We start from the raw sequence: 17,801 nt of genomic DNA, 5'->3' as shown, positions 1-17,801 counted from the left end.
ACGGATGTGTTGAAGATGTAAGTTATACTCCTGGAGAACCAGAGCCCAGCGCATCAAACGCTGATTGGAGTTAGACATGCGGGAAAGAAAAATCAGTGGATTATGGTCAGTATAGACCTCAATAGGCACAACACTGCTTCCTAAATAAACTTGAAATGTTGCAGAGCTAACAGCAAAGCAAGGGCTTCCTTCTCAATCGTGCTGTAGCGTTGTTGACATTTCGAGAACTTCTTTGAAAAATAGCAAATAGGATGGTCAATACCACAAGAGTCCTCTTGCAGAAGAACTGCTCCAGCACCAGTAGCACTTGCATCTACTTGGAGTTTAAAAGGCAGATCAAAATTAGGAGCAGACAACACAGGGGCATGGCAGAGAAGATCCTTAGCAGCCTGAAAGGCCTTATCACAGTCGGTGCTCCACTTAAAACTCTTGGTGGTACTAAGAAGGTCGGTAAGAGGGACACAATAGTAGAAAAGTTACAACAAAACCCTCTATAGTAGCCAGTCATTCCCAAAACCGGCGTAGATCTCGCTTATTACGGGTGTAGGAAACTCAAGTATGGCTGCAACCTTAGCCTCAACCGGCTTAACAAAACCCAGGCCCACTTGTTTCCCCAAATATGTTACTACAGCTTTACCAATCTCACATTTAGCAAGATTCAAGGTTAAGGAGGCGCGCCAAGCGACTGAATACCAACTCCAAAATCGTTATGTGTTCCTCCCAGGTTTTTGAGTAGATGATAACATCATCTAGGTATGCATCACAGTTTGGAACACCTGACAACACCAGCTGCATTAAGCGTTGGAAGGTGGCAGGAGCATTCGCATACCAAAAGCTAGAACATTATATTGAAGGAAGTGATCAGAGGTGACAAAGGCGGAAATCTCAGCAGCACGTGGGGTTAAAGGCACCTGCCAATAACCCTTTAGCAAATCTAATTTAGTAACATATTTAGCAGAGCCTACTCGGTCAACACAGTCTTCCAGCCGAGGTAGGGGGAAGGCATCAGGTTTTGTCAGAGAATTAACCTTACGATAGTCAGTGCAGAAAGCGATAAGAGCCATCAGGCTTAGGCACTAACAGACACGGCGAGCTCCAAGGACTCTGACTAGGCAGTGCCAGGTCATGCTGTAGCATATATTCAACTTCAGATCTCATTATGTCGCGTTTCCTTGGGTTTACTCTATAGGGATGTTGTTTAACTGGACAAAATTCACCGACATCAATATCATGTGTCAGCAGAGTTGTTCTACCTGGCACATCTGAAAAGAGAGAAGGAAAATCATCAATTAATTTAACTACTTGTTCCCCCTGCTCTGTTCCAAGGTGTGCAAGAAAGTTCGGCAAATCACTCAGTATAGCAGAGTTCTTAAGTTTCTTATCAACGATTGAAGCAGTTTTAAGAACCTCCTCTTCAGACACATCACTCACTGTAGCCACAGCTACGGGTGAAACAGGCGAAACTGGCTTCTCTCCACGCACAACAAACTGCTTCAACATATTTATAATGACACATACGGGTTTTACGACGACGATCAGGAGTATGTATAACATAGTTGGTGTCGCTGACCTTCTCTTTGACTTCATAAGGGCCTGAAAATTTAGCTCGAAATACAGAACCAGGGTCAGGTAAAAGAACAAGGACAGAATCACCGGGTTGAAAACTACGATTCACACTTTTCTTATCGTAGTGGGATTTCATTCTTGACTGAGCTATGGTCAAATGTTCCTGAGCGACCTTGCAGGCCACATGCAACCGTTCACGAACAGTGCTTACATAGTCAAGAACAGTCACAGGAGGAGAGTCTTTAACTAATAACTGTTCACTAAGCAACTTCAAAGGGCCACGCACAGTGTGTCCAAATACAAGATCTGCTGGACTAAAACCAAGACTCTCTTGTTCTGCTTCACGGGCAGCGAACATAAGATATAGAAGACCCTCAGCCCAGTCCTTCCCATGGGCTACACAATAGGAGCGCAACATTGACTTAAGGGTTTGATGAAATCTCTCAAGCGCACCCTGAGACTCTGGGTGATTGGCGCTTGAGAGCTGGTGTTTGATCCCTAACTCAGCAAGGGCTTGTGTGAACACTTTGGATGTAAAATTCGATCCTTGATCAGTTTGTACAATACGGGGCAAACCAAAGGTGGTACAAAACTTCACCAACTCTTTAATTACCACCTGAGCCCTAATGGAACGCAAAGGTACAGCTTCTGGAAAACGTGTAGCAGTACACATGATCGTTAATATATATTCCTGCCCAGTCTTGGACCTAGGTAATGGACCAACACAGTCAACGAGGAGTCGCTCAAAAGGTTCTTTCATTACCGGAATTGGCTGTAAAGGGGCAACTGGTATATTTTTATTTGGTTTCCCAGCCAATTGACAAACAGGGCACGATCTACAAAAATTTGACACATCGGAATTTAGTCCGGGCCAGTAGAAATAGCGGGAAACTCGTCGAAAAGTTTTGGTGACACCCAGATGTCCAGATAACACGTGTTCATGAGCCAGTTTTAACACATGCTCTCGATAACCAACTGGCAATACAATTTGGACAGCAACTTGCGAACCTGGATGGACACCACCTTTCCATTTACGCATGAGCACAGAATTTTCCCAAAAATAGGTTACGTTAGTTTTTGACCCTTCACTAAAGGGAACAGCAGCCTCAATACACTTTACTAACGAAGCATCTAATTTCTGTGCTGCTGTCAACTGTTCCCTACCAACTTTCAAAGGGAATAGTTCTCCATCCTCACTACCAACACAGGTTTCTGGCTCTACACACAAGTCATCCTCCACCGGCTGCCCAGAAGATGGTAAAACCAAAAATGACTCCGAGAGGTCTATCATGTCATTGAATTTAGAAGATTGAGCACGAGTTACAACACACGCAGGGAAAACAGTCAGAAAATTCTGTGCCAAATCAACTTGTTCATCCACACTTGGATTATGAACCACAATTGGCCGGGGAAAAACCTCTCCGCCTGCAAGATCATTTCCGAGAATGACTCCTACTCCCTTAACAGGTAACTGAGAACGTACCCCAAGTTTTACAGTCCCTGTCACAAGGTCAGATTTCAAAAAGACGTTGTGGAGAGGAACATTGATGCACTGCATTCCAATTCCACGTATAAGCACGTCTGTACCAGAATAAGTCTCAATAGTGCGAGGTAGTAACTCCTCTAAAATAAATGACTGAACCGAGCCCGTATCCCTCAAAATAGTCACAGGTTTACAGTCAGAATCCCCCGGAACAGACACTGACCCTGACAAAAGGAAAGGATGATACGACGCATCGGTTGTACAAGTCTCCTCATGTACTGACGGCATGAGCGCAACACTTAAATTTGGATGCAGAATTCTTTTCTTTCCAGAGCTCGCAATCAGAAATTAAATGCCCAGAATCAAGACAATAAAAACAAACACGTTTATCCCCTAAAGCCTTTTTCCGACGAACTACTAACGGGGTCTCACTTTTCCCAAAACGTGAAAACCCCCGAGCGAATTCTCCTGATGGAGATTCATCAACAGAAGGTGGCACATTTACACGACGTGCAGTGGAAAACACACTACGGTGAGTCAAGGCGAACTCATCAGCTACGACAGCCGCATCAGAAAGATTTGTAACTCTCTGCTCATTTAAGTGAACAACTATATTTTCTGGTACACAGTTTTTAAAGTCCTCCAGTAAGACCAGCTCCTGAAGCTGAGGAAGAGTCATGATCGCACTGGAGAGACACCACCTCTCAAAAAGGGTTCTCTTTTCCCTCGCAAATTCAACAAACGTCTGTTTGGCTGTTTTCACATGGGTTCTAAATTTTTGACGGTATGCCTCTGGCACCAATTCAAACGCTCTCAAAACTGCAGATTTTACCATATCATAATCAAGGGATTGATCTATTGGGAGTGCCGAACAAACTTCTTGTGCTTTGCCAGAAAGTGTGCACTGCAAAAGCAGAGCCCATACATCTTTTGGCCAGCGCAATTTCATAGCCACCTGTTCAAACGCAACAAAATATGAGTCTACTTCGGCTTCTCTAAAGGGAGGTACGAGTTTAAGGTATTTGCCAACATCAAATTCCGGCTCAGAGGTTGAATTATCACTAGCCTGTTGTACACCTACAGCAGATGACGAGTCAGAAGACGACACTGAGGGGATTCTAGAGCGAGGCATAGGAACTGGCCCTCGATTTAATTCCTGCGCACGCAAATCTAACTCGCGCATCTTAATATCCCTATCTGCCTGAGCCTCTATAGCACGAAGCCTGATCCTCTGACCCTCACACTCCTGTTTTTTTATTTGAAGATCTAACTCTGAGCTTAACAGCTAACAAAGACTCACCCAAAGACTCAGTCTCTGGCCCAGGAAGAACCTCACCTCTCACAGCATCTGCTGTGACCCCAGATGGTTCCTTGGCCCCAGTGACAGAGTACTCTGGCAAAATGCCTTCATCAACTAACTTTTGTCGCAGAAACTCTTTAATAACTTGCTTGGTATCTTGTCTTGAAACCTCAATATTAAAGAAATCTGCAATTAAAAATAAATCTACCTTCCTGCAACGTTCAAAAACCTCTATGGTAGGAGAAAGAGTAAATGAAACCAAATCAAATTCCATAATTCCCACTACCACAGAGGCCTTCTCCTCCACCAAAAGAAAACAGCCAAACAGAACAAGAAAATGAGCAGATACTTACAATTTATACAACCGTCAACTTTTACTCATCCCGGACGAGCCCCCACTTGTTACATGCTAGCCAGTTTCTAGTCCAGGGGAACTAGGCTCAGCAAATAACTAGAATGGGAGAGGGAAGGCACCAAGACCTCTTGTCTGTAGTCCAAATAGCACCAGAGTAAACAACAATGAGTTTAAGCTCTTTTTTTATTATTCAAAGCATAAGGAACAAAGTAAAAGGAGTACAAACTTCAGGAGGAGGCCAAAGGCCAACATAACAAACAAAAATAATCTAAATAAGAATTAAAGCTAACTTACCTATACCTTAACCAAAAGAAAAAAGAAAAGAATGACAAATTAACTACCTAACTCCTTAACTAACCCAAAACCAGGAGAAAAAGTAATTAAAATAAAAAGGCACCCCCTCCCTACAAACTCCTTACAAAATAAAGAAAACTTAAATATAAAGTTTTACAAGTCTCCCACTTTAGCCACAATAATCAAGGTTTAAATGGCAAACACTTTGGCACCAGAGACAAGAGGCCTAGGTCCTCAGCAGCAATCAGCAACCATCTCCCCCTCTCCACTTGCTCTGTGAAAATGCTGGCTTTATATGCTGGTTTTCTTCCGAGTGCAGCCAATCAGTGGAGTAGTGTTGCCCAGGTAGTAAAACAGCAACAGGTGAAGACAATCAAGTCATAGACAGCAGCAGACTTGGAAAGAAAAACAAAAACAGCAAAGCAAAAAAAAAACAATGCAATACATCAAGATGTAACACAGGAAAACTTTTTTTATTTCTAGCTTTTATTTGGCTTAGTAAGGAGACATTTTATTTTACTGCCGGACAACTAATAGTTGATTGAAAACTGATGTCAGCATCTCACTAAATCCTCCTTGGGCCCCCTGCCTGTGTTTTGCTTTGCTCCTTCTACACTTGCAGTAGCCCATGTCAATCCATAGGTCCAGCATAGAGCTTAATACCTTCAGTAAATAAGTTCTTAAACTGTGCACGGAGATGTCTTTCACTGTTAATACCTTTTTGGCCCGTCTGGACATATCTACATATAAATGGTGTAAAACCCTCTGAATTGCTTGTCAGCCATGATAAATTCATTAGTCTGCAAAGCATCTGTGGATTTATGACTGTAACCATCTTTCTTCAATACCTGTGGTCTGTTCACACAGATCTAAGCGTTACCATAGTAATGATGTGACTTACCACCACCACGTCCATACTTTCATACCCTTAACCAGAGATAAGTGTGCAATGTATGTGTTCAACAGACACAACTGGGCACTTTTGAACACTTAGTCCTTGACTGGCAAGGGTACACTGCTGAGCGATATTATAAATCACAGAAATCTTGACTTCCTATTAACTGAAACTTGGCAAATGCCTGATGACTTCATTGAACTTAATCTTTGAACCCCTCCTGGATACAGTTATCTGACAAGTATCTTGTCTCACTGAGGTGGTTTGGCTGTGGTATTTAAGAATGACTATAAAATATCCAAATATGATGTTTCAAGTTTTGAAACTTTTGGGCCTGCTCCACTTCTGTTGATTTACCCTAAACATAATGCGTGTTGACTTCTCACTCTCACCAGTGCCCAGAATGACAGAATCATAATGCTGGGTGACTTTAAATTCAAATTCAAATTTTATTTGTCACATACACATACATAATATACTTGTTGATGTTGATTCTGATTGTAACACTGCAAAAACATTTTGTCTGTTTTGGATTATTTTCATGTATCACAGCATATTGATTTTCCTATGCATTTACATTCTCATACATGCATCTCATTTGCTCTGTACTGTTGGTAATGGTAGTGTTGATGCTAAGGGTCCTGAATTCGGCATCTCTGATCATAAACCTATTGTCTTTGTGTTTTCTCTCCCTCTTGTAAAACCAAAAAATTATTAACTATTTCTTACTGTAACCTGTAAACTTTTCTGCTGCCTTTGCTGCCTCGCTTTTCTCTTCCACATTTAACCATTTGGCTGAGAACTTTTGTCCAAATTATGAATTTCTGTGAGAAAACAGATTAAAACCATATAAACATATGGTCATGCACAGGTGATCCTGTCTCTTAGAATTTAAATCTATAGTTATTCATATATAGTCCCTCCAGCGTGCCCTAGGACTTCCCCGGGCCTCCTCCCGGTGGGACATGCCCAGAACACCTCCATTGGGAGGCGTCTGGGAGGCATCCGGAACAGATGCCCGAGCCACCTCAGCTGGCCTCTCTTGATGTGGAAGAGCAGTGGGTCTACTCCGAGCTCCTCCAGAGTGACTGAACTCCTCACCCTATCTCTAAGGGAGCGCCTAGCCACCCTACGGAGGAAACTCGTTCCGGCCGCTTGTATCCGGGATCTCATTCTTTCGGTCATGACCCAAAGCTCATGACTATAGGTGAGAGTAGGAACGAAGAATGACCGGTAACCTTCTTCATCATGACAGACCAGTACAGCGACTGCATTACTGCAGAAGCTGCACTGATCCGTCTGTTGATCTCGTTCCATCCTTCCCTCACTCGTGAACAAGACCCCAAGATATTTAAACTCCTCCTCCTGTGCTCCCTACCAACCTGAAGGGGGCAAGCCACCATTGTCCGACTGAGAACCATGGCCTCAGACTTAGAGGTGCTGATTTTCATCCCAGCCGCTTCACACTCAGAAGCTAACCACCCCAGCGCACACTGTAGGTCTTGGCCAGATGCAGCCAACAGGACAACATCATCCGCAAAAAGCTGAGACGATATCCTGTGGTCACCAAACCGGATCACCTCCGGCCCCCGGCTGCGCCTAGAAATCCTGTCCAATAAAAATAATGAACAGGACCGGTGGCAAAGGGCAGCCCTGTCGGAGTCCAACATGCACTGGGAACAAGTCTGACTTAATGCCGGAAATGCGAACCAAGCTCCTGCTCTGATCAAACAGGGACCGGACAGCCCTTAACAATGGGCCCCTTACCCCGTATTCCCAGAGCACCCCCCACAGGACACCGCAAGGAACCCAGTCGAATGCCTTCTCCAAATCCACCAAACACATGTGAACTGGTTGGGCAAACTCCCAGGAACCCTCCAGTATTCTGAAGAGGGTATAGAGCTGGTCCAGTGTTCCACATCCCGCATTGTTCCTCTTGAAGCTGAGGTTCGACTATCGGACGGCTTCTCCTCTCCCGTACCCTGGCATAGACTTTCGCAGGGAGGCTGAGGAGTGTGAGCCTCCCTCGGGATCTGGTCAAAGTTCTGCTGGAGGCGGGAGTTGAAGATCTCCCTAACAGGGGTCTGTCAAACATTCCCAACAGACCCTCACTGTACATTTGGGCCTGCCAAGTCTGTCTGGCCTCCTCCCCCACCAATGGATCCAACTCACTACCAGGTGGTGATCAGTTGACAGCTCCACCCCTCTCTTTACCAGAGTGTCCAAGACATGCAGCCGGAGATCAGATGATACAACCACAAAGTCGATCATCGACCTCAGCCCTAGGGTGTCCTGGTGCTCTATCCCTCATGTGTTTAATCTATTTGACCATTTTGGATCTCTCTCTGGGTTTAAAATTAATTTCAGTAAGTCATGCTTACTTTTCTTCAATTATAAAATTGATTCCTTGCCTATGTCTATATCTATTACATTGGTTCAAAACTTTAAATACTTGGGGATAGATATTTTTTCCTTCTCTGCAGGATATTGTCTCAAAAACTATAATTAGTAGTCTAGCCAAAGTGTCCTCAGATTTGCAAAATTGGTGAATTTTCTCCCACATGTTAATTTCTTTTCTTTGTTTCCTCTCTCTCCACTTGTTGGTTACTGAAACTTGATGCATGTGTTTCGCAGTATATATGGGAGCAGGAGCTCGCCACACTCCAATCAGCCACAGCCCAACAAGCTGACCAACAATTACCTGACCCCTCTGTGCAGGCCATTCTTTAACATGTCTGTGTATGTCTAATATTTAGTGTTAAACTGTTGGTCTTTAAAATAAATGTAGTTTTCACCTTGACTGATTTTAAAACTGATAACTTCTGCTTTGATGAGGCAAACTTATCACAGTAGTACACGCTGTACCCATGGGCATAAATTTCATTTAACAGTAGGGGGGAACAATAAACATCAAATTTCTCACTAGCAATTTTTGAAGGGGACTGTCACACTGTGGTTTAGGGAATAGGAGCACTTCACTCCCCCCACTCACCATCATGGACAGCACTGTGGCAACAGTGGAGTCATTCAGGTTCCTGGGCACCACAATCTCCCAGGACTTGAAGTGGGACACTCACATCGACATTGTTAAAAAGGCCCAGCAGAGATTGTACTTCCTTCGTCAGCTGAGGAAGCTCAACCTGCCACAGGAGCTGCTGAAACAGTTCTACTCGGCCATCATACAATCCATCCTCTGCACTTCCATAACTGTCTGGTTCAGCTCAGCTACCAACTATGACCTCAGAAGACTACAGAGGGTAGTCAGGACTTCTGAGAGAATCATTGGTACAACCCTCCCCACTCTCCAAGAATTGTACCTATCTACATTAAACAAAAGGGTTAAGAAAATCACTCTGGACCCCTCACATGCCGCACACTCCATATTCGAACTGTTGCCGTCTGGTCGCCGCTACAGAGCACTGAGTACCAGGACAGCCAGACACAGGAACAGTTTCTTCCCCCAGGCAGTCCATGTCATGAACACTTGAGGACACTTATTTATTTAACATACAGATTTGCACATAACACTGCACAAACATAATTCCTGTTACTTGAATGTTTATAGTATATATTTTTATTTTTTGCTGTGTTGCACATTTTATATTTTTGTATATTGTACATAATTCTCTTTATATCTGTCTTGTCTTGTTATTGTGTTGCACTGTAGAGTTTTTGTCACTAAAACAAATTCCTCGTATGTGCAAACATACCTGGCAATAAAGTGATTCTGATTCTGATTCTGATTCTGACAAGAATATAAAGTTAACGATTTTAATTATGCAAATTTACAGAAATAATACCTCGGGCAGGAAAGCAGACAAGCAGATAAACTAAACCTCATTAAAACATTGACGAGATCAGACCAACAGAACTGAAACCACAGGACTTAAATACACAATGTAAATATCTAGCAAATGAGACACAGCTGAACACGATAAGACAATAAACTAAAAGTAGGTCATACAGGGCAAATGGTACAGGACAAACCAACAACAAAAGGGAGTCCATGTGTGACAGGGACACAAATAATACAGTAAAATTCTCAGTGGAAATCTTTCTATCATTATTGTAGCATGGCGACTGCGTCATTATGATTATTTTTTACGTTTTTCTCTGGTTCAGTGAAAAAGCTGATTTTTTTTTCAAAACTATTTATTACATTGTTTATTATGATGTTTACAGTCAAGCCATCAACATAAATTTTAACTTGACTGTTATTGTGAAAAAGATTTCGTTCATGAGCTATTGATCTGTGAAATTCGAATCTTCAAATCTGTTTCCAACTTTACTGAACTCATTGAGTGTGAATACACTGCACATACAAAATAGATACTGAGGAAACAACTTTTTCGTGTGCACCTTTGGTGGCCTAAAGGGGTCTCAAATTCGATAAATGTAGTGCCTAAATTTCACTATGTTGCACCTGCTGCCTATTTATACTCAAGCTTTGATCAGCAGCAGCTGGATGCAATCGTCACATGCCAGTACAAGTTGAAGTGTACTGACAAGTGACAGTGTATGGCTTGCCATACTCCTTAATTTCTGTAGTAATGTGTTGGCTACACATTGGATACTTACTGCAGTTGTCTTCATCGCTACCATCGGGGCAGTCTCTGAAACCATTACACTGGAAGCGGCCAATAATGCAGTGGACCCCATTTGCACATGCAAAGAATGTGGGTGCACATTTTGCCTTCACCTTCACTGCGAGGGGTTAAAGGAAAAAAGAAAATATTAGGTTCAAAATTAGGTGCAAACACTTTCTTATCAAAATAATAAGTACACAATGAGATAACAATTTCAAGCCTACAGAATCTGATCAACATGTTATACTTAACATGTCTTGAACATTCGGGGGTAGGGGGTAAACTGCTTAAAATTAAAATTTTCCACATCAAAATACACAAATTAGTTAGTTGATGTTTATCTTGTGTTTTTTTACAGTAGTAACTATCCCTCACTGCTGTACATTAATGCATTGCCAAGACAAGACCTATAGCATCACCTCACACCCAAATAATGCTGATAAAGGCATCATAGCAGCTTCATATTGTCACAACAGGTCAGGAAAAATGAGGAGTAAATGAGAGTATTTCAAAATCAGTGTATTCCACTTGTATAACAACCAAAAGTAAACATCCACAGTAGACATAGAAAAATAATTAATGAATCGGAAAAAAAATGCAACTAAATCAGTGTTTCTGGTAATCATTTGTTCTGTGTGGGTTCTATTGAACTGTAAAAGGTAAACGTGTGCATATCTTGCTTTAAGGAGATATTTCTATATGATAGTACATACAATTCTAGTTTTGTTGTAATCTACAGACGTTCAATCAAAATATAATACAAGAGAATATTATTTCAGTACTGTACTATTAAATTATGGTTCATAATTATATAGGAAGTGTCTTAAGTTGTGTTTTTGACTCAGAAAGACCAAAAAAAGTGCTCAAAGATGATAATCAGCACAAACTTCTGTAATGACTTTTGTAAAGCCTTTAAGCTTTCAAAGCAAGACTTCAAAATACCAAACTAAAACTAAATAAACTCCAAATGTGATTTTTGATCACCATTTGATGACTAAAATTGCATTGCATTAGATTAAAACTAACACTAAAAATTCAACGATCAAGAGCCTAAGGCAAATTCTTGTCTCCACTGTGGTGACTTTAATCTTCATTATTGTCAATGAAACATCTAAACTTCTGTTTATTCTCAATAAGGTTTGTATAAAATAAATTATGTCAAGACTGGTTTGCAATAAGTAAAGTTGTTGAGATTTAAGAGATCAGTTATTGTCGAATATTCTGTTTTCTGAGTTTTGTGGGTCACCATTGTGCTGAAGAGTAGAGACCAAGAAGCACTGATTTTATGGATGCTGGGTGCTGTTGCTAACTACTGATTAATATATATTTCAGGTGGGTTGAATTCAGTTATATTCAGTAATCTTTTTTTTCAGCGTGTGCAGGACGTGTAAGACTTACGGCATCCCTTCTCGTCGCTCTTGTCGAAACAGTCAGGAAAGCCATCACACTGCCAACCTCCAGGAATACATTCACCATCACTGCACATAAAATTTCCTGGAATGTTGCACTCTGTTGTAAAGTTATTTCCTTGTAGAAGCTGACAATCTAAGAAAAAAAAAGACAACTGTATTTAAAAACCAAAGAAAAGTTATCCTCATAGTTATCCTCATCCATAGATCACTGCCATTTCAAGTTACTAAAACCATTCAAGACCCTTCTGGAAAATATATAATTGTTCAGGGGAGTGTTTCGACACAAAAGCTAAATCTTATAAGTATTTATAGTCCAAATGAAGACAGCTTATCCATCATTTTTTGTGAAATAAATTTTAACAGTTTCTGATTTGGAGGGATTTAATATAATTGGAGGTGATTTTAACTGCACCCTCGACCCAGTATTAGACAGATCCACTCAAATAGATACTCATATACAAACTAGGAAAATATTAATTGATTATATGAAAGATCTAAGTTTAATTGAAGTTTGGAGAATGCTGAACCCAAATAAAAGTGGCTAAAAGCCTATTGTGGACTAAGCAAACATACTATGACCAGGAGGGAAAAAGCTGGTAAGCTGTTAGCATGGAGGATAAAGAACATGCAATCTGAAAGAACAATTAATAGTATAAAGCTAAAGACTGGCAATTTAACTATGGATACATATACGAATATAATGGTAATAGAAACAGGCAAAAATTGTTCCTTGACCAGCTGCAATTTAAAACTATATCGGAAGATGAGAAAATAGCATTAGACAGCCCATTAACAATGAAAGATCTTAGTGAACCTATAGAAGATATAAACAGTGGTAAAGCACTAGGACAAGATGGGCTTCCAATAGAATTTCTCTTAAAGACATTTAAGAGACAACTTATAAGACCATTGCTCGATATGTATGAGTAATATTTATATAACGCTCCCAGATTAAGATTAGCCATCATAACTTTAATATTAAAACCAAATAAGTCTCCAACTGAGTGTTCATCTTACAGACGAATTATTTAATGGGATGTGATACAAAAATACCGTGCAAAGCGCTCTCTAGAAGATTAGATAAATATCTTCCCAATTAATTGTTGACGATTAACAAGGCTTTATACAAAAAAGACAAGGATATCATAATATCAGAAGAGTCTTGAATATGCCCTTTGTCCCCACTGTTGGCAGTCGAACCCTTAGCCATGGCGGTAAGAGCCCAAACAGGAGTATCAGGTATTATAATTGGAGGGAGGGACCATCGTATTTCTTTATTTGCAGATGATGATATATTTTTTCTGACAAATCTGAAAAGCAGTATTCCTAATATGATGATCTTACTTTTCTGGATATAAAATTAATAATTCTAAGTCAGTATTAATGTTTCTCAATAAGGAAGAAAGACACCTACAGTAAACACCCCGTTCATGACAACTACTGGTGGTTTTAGTTATATAGGTGTTAAAATTACTCCCAACCTTAGTAAAATAATTTCAATAAATTATGATCCCCTGATGGACAGAAGTAGTGAGATATTGCAAAAATGGTCAAATCTACAAATATCTATGATTGGACGAATTAACATAATAAAAATATCTATTCTACCCAAATTTTTAGACTACTTTCCAACACTCCCATTGCCATTACCAAATGCATTTTATGATAAACTTAAACTACTTGCCCAATATATTTGGAACAACAGAAAAGCTAGACTTCGCCTTAAACTACATTACATTTACCTTATGAAAGGGCAGGGATTCAGCTTCCTAATTCCAGATGGTACTATATGGCTGCCCAGCTGACTTAAGCGTTAAATTATTTCCATACAGCACCACCTCCAGCTTGGGTGGACATTGAACAATCGTACACCCCAAAATTGCCATTAAAAATGTATTTATACTCTTCAGATGTTAAGTTATTGAAGCAGAACACAAGAAATCCTTTTCTTAAAAATACAATTTAAATTTGGCATGCTGCACATAAACCTATTGGGGACATGCTCTCATGATGTGGTTCAGGGAGAAGGAGCACTCCACGAGGAAATCATCTTAATAACTTAAAGTAACAAATAAACATACGGCAGCCAGGAAGACCAACAGAAACCAAATGCATCAAAAGGATGAAGACCGGACCAACTGAACTGAAATAGACAGGGACTAAATACACAAAGTAAATTACTTAATTAACTGAACACACCTGAAGACAATGGGACAATCAACTGAAAGTAGGTCACAATGGAACATGACAATACAAACAAAAGAGTCCAGTGTTGTGACATATGGTGGAGTCCAGGCTGCATGAGGTGGGAGGGAGGTTAAACTTTGTGAGAGGTAATAGTAGGGCGCACGGGCTGCATGGTCACTGGCGGAGGCGCTGGAGGTGCGATTACTTGCAGAGGCATTGGAGGCGCCGGCACTGGAAGGAGTGCTGGAGGAACGGGCTCTGGGAGAACAGTCTCTGGGAGGCGCCCTTGGGGCAGAGACTCTTGACAGCTGGACGGAACCAGCGGGTATTCAGGACGGCTGGATGGGACCAGCGGGCATTCAGGGCAGCTGGACGGGACCAGCGGGCATTCAAGATGGCTGGACGGGACCAGCGGGCATTCAGGACACTCCAGATGCGAATCTTCCAGCTTTTCCTGTAGATCCAGCAGCCCCAGATATATAATCAGCTCATCCTCAGCTCTGCTGCAGTGGGTGGAGCTCCACTCCGTGCTCTCGCTGTACCAGGCATACTCCACCTGTGCTCTGTTGCCGGCTCATGCACCTGGTCCGATGAAGTCGGCTCGGTTCTGGCGGTCTTTCCGGCGATGGCTCTGTGGTCGCAGCTAACTCCGGAACTCTGTCAGCAGTGGGCACAGGCTGTGGATCTGCGTTGCTCTGGATGGGAGTGTATGTATGCGTGTATGAGTCAATGTATGCGGCAAGGCTCTCTCAAGGACCGTCCCCAGACAGCTTAGCTTGCGAGGAGGTGTTTAGTCCACAGAAGTAAAAAAAAGTCCAGTGTTGCGACACCTGCCAGAACTGTCCCAATTTACTCCTATTTGGGGTAATACACAATTTATACTAGGTAATAAAGACGGGGGCTTTAAGTTGTGGAATACAAGAGACATTCAGAAAATTATGGATTTATAAGAAAATGGAGTTTTACTTTCATTTGATTACTTATGCCAAAAATATTCAATCCCAAAAAAAACACTTCTTTTAAATTTTTACAGTTAAAAAGTTACGTGTCATCAAAAATGGAACAGATAAGCTGTATACCATCTTTATCAAAATTAGAGGGGAAGGGGAAGGGGGAAGGAAGGGGGCCTACATCTATGTATTACAATTTATTGGTCAAATACAGCACTGAATCAACATTGGATAAATGAAATGCTTGGAAATTGGATATGCATGAAGATATAGATGAAGCAGACTGGAATAATGCATGTCCAAAAGCACAAATGCAAACAATAAGTACAAGGTTTCAATTACTTCAATTCAAATGGTTAATGAGAACCTACATAAATACTGTTAAACTTCACCTTATATCTGTTAACATCCCATATGTGTGCTCTAAATGCCTTGATGCGATAGGCACATCATATCATCGCTTTTGGGAATGTCAAAAAAATACAGTGTTTTTGGAAATAAGTTACTGAATGTATGTCGGACATGCTCAGGGATAAAATTCCTCAGAATGTTAAACTCTGTATACTCGGAATATATCCACTCGATTCTACTTTGAAGCAGACTAAGCTTCTAGATTTTGGTCTCCTTCAAACTGGGAAAGTTATTGCATTGTGCTGGAGGAGTATGGATGCTCCATCCTTGAAAATGTGGAAAAAGGAGATATTGAATTGTATTGGGCTGGAGAGACTAACTTATATTGAGAACTTTGGGAACTACCAGGAATTACCAGTCATTCCACACTGTAAGCACATTGTAAACACAATTGTTTTTAAGTACTACTTTTTTCCCATGTGTATAACAAGTACAATATGTGTCTTGTTTGTTACTACATAATACCATATTATACTACATGTTTTTTGTACATATCATTAGTATTTACAGTAATGTGTCTTATTATTTACCAAGGACTTGCTGGTCTGTACCCACTTGTCCGTAAGTACTACATATTTATATAATTTCCACAATGCAGAAAATGCAGACGGAATCCACTCATAAACTGAATTCACATACTGACATCTTACTAAATGAGGACATGAATCCACAAACAACATCTCCAGAGCTGAGAGTCACTTCATGAGCTCAGCGTAGCTCATGCTAAATCATCATTAGCATTTCTTAGCCAGTCGGCTTATCATTCACATTTCAACTTATATTTCTATTTTCGTGCCTATTGTCATTTTCTTTTTTTCTGCTCCATTCCATTTTTTGTTCATCCGCTCTCGTTCGCTCTGTTTTTCACAAGTTTCACAATTAATTTCCTTCATTTGCTAATAGCTTGTTATAGCTCTTTTTTTTTACCCATTCACTTTATGTATGAGATAATCATGAAAATGCAAAACGCAAGGCCTATAAATCTCAAAAGTATGCGTTTACTCCTCTCTGAGGGGAGACACTCATTACCATCGGGACTGAATAATATATATATATATCAATGCGGTATAATACAATATACAATTGACAATGGTATTATGTAAATCTCCTCATTGTGTTTAAAAGCTTTGCCCATTTGCCACTAATCAAAGAACTGGATACTGTGTATCAAATGCACATAAAATCTGTGTAAAAGTGCCATAAATTGAAAAATTATAGATGTAAAGGTGACTTTTGCCTATAAAGAGCAAGGAACGTGTGCTATAGATCACAAGAGCATGTTAGTTCTGTCATGAACACGCTTTAACCAGCAAACAATAAAAAGTAATCTGTGCTGTCAAAAATGTAAAATTGATCTGCCAGACTTATACAAAAATTTTATTTATGTTGCTTGATAAATTTAGGTCCATACATTCATAAAATGGCCATATTACTGGGAATGTAACATATTTAACAACAAAACCTGTCACGCTTCAAAATGATTTTTCCTCAAAAATGATTTCAATAGAAAAGATCCTTATATTGTTTATCTGACCAGTGAATGGTTGTTGTTCAGTTGACCTTCAGCAGATACAAACACTCCATTACGGGCTTGGATCTCACAGAGTAATATTTTGAAGAAAAAAAATCCAGCAAATAAGGACACGCTAGAACTATTTATTTATAATTGCGTTGGTGACACAGTCTCACACTCCAAGCAAATCTCAAACTCCGTTTGGTTTAAAACCTAATATTTTAATGGGAAAAGGAGGGGGCGCGTGCACGTTAATGCCGGTGTGCTTCACGGACCCGTTACTTCGTGTTACAAAAGTTACGCTGCTACTTCCGAAGAAAAATGCAACAACTGCGACGACCGAGCACTCCCGAAACACCGTAACAAATGCTGCTCTAATGGCGCTAAAGAAGGAGCTTCAGAAAAACAATGGATGAAGGCGTAACGACTCACCGACCGAGCCCATACGCGTTCCCGAGCCGAGCAGAAAGTACCAAACCCACATCTTGCCCCGACTGATCATCAGCCCCCGTTGCGGGACAACTGCTGGGTGCTAATCTAATGCTTGTGTGTCCAAAGCCTTTAGCGTTTTAGTTCTCCACGGACCGTCCGTAAGGCTGTGCTACAAGAGGTGGGCTCTTATTGTTGGGACAGCCCCGAATCAGAGAAGAGAAGGGGAGGAGGTTACAAACACGCTGGAATGGAGTTAGCAGAAAAGGCGGAGACATGGTCGAGGAGCAGCGAAAGCTGAGCTGTGAGAAACTACCACTAACTACTTGAAAACACCGTTTCCTTTCCTTTCTCTGAAATAGCGTTTTACTTTAATGGGTCGTCGTGAACGAAGTTACAATCCTTATTTGTTTCTTTACG

The 17,801-nt window shown here is 40.9% G+C and overlaps 1 protein-coding gene across 1 annotated transcript in view; it reads right to left on the bottom strand.

Annotated features, from left to right (window-relative positions):
• ldlrad3 (low density lipoprotein receptor class A domain containing 3) overlaps positions 1-17,581 on the bottom strand; it is a 41,035-nt gene extending 23,454 nt beyond the window's left edge. The window contains exons 1-3 of the mRNA XM_043234518.1: positions 17,385-17,581; positions 11,878-12,024; positions 10,472-10,597 (exon numbers count right to left, since the gene is read on the bottom strand). Coding sequence (XP_043090453.1) covers positions 10,472-10,597; positions 11,878-12,024; positions 17,385-17,454 — 343 coding nt within the window. The 5' untranslated portion in view covers positions 17,455-17,581. The remainder of the gene's footprint in view (positions 1-10,471; positions 10,598-11,877; positions 12,025-17,384) is intronic.
• Positions 17,582-17,801: the final 220 nt, after the last annotated feature.

Source organism: Puntigrus tetrazona, unplaced genomic scaffold (genome assembly GCF_018831695.1).
Source record: "Puntigrus tetrazona isolate hp1 unplaced genomic scaffold, ASM1883169v1 S000001140, whole genome shotgun sequence".
Classification (NCBI taxonomy): domain Eukaryota; kingdom Metazoa; phylum Chordata; class Actinopteri; order Cypriniformes; family Cyprinidae; genus Puntigrus; species Puntigrus tetrazona.
This window is presented reverse-complemented; position numbering and strand designations above follow the sequence as displayed.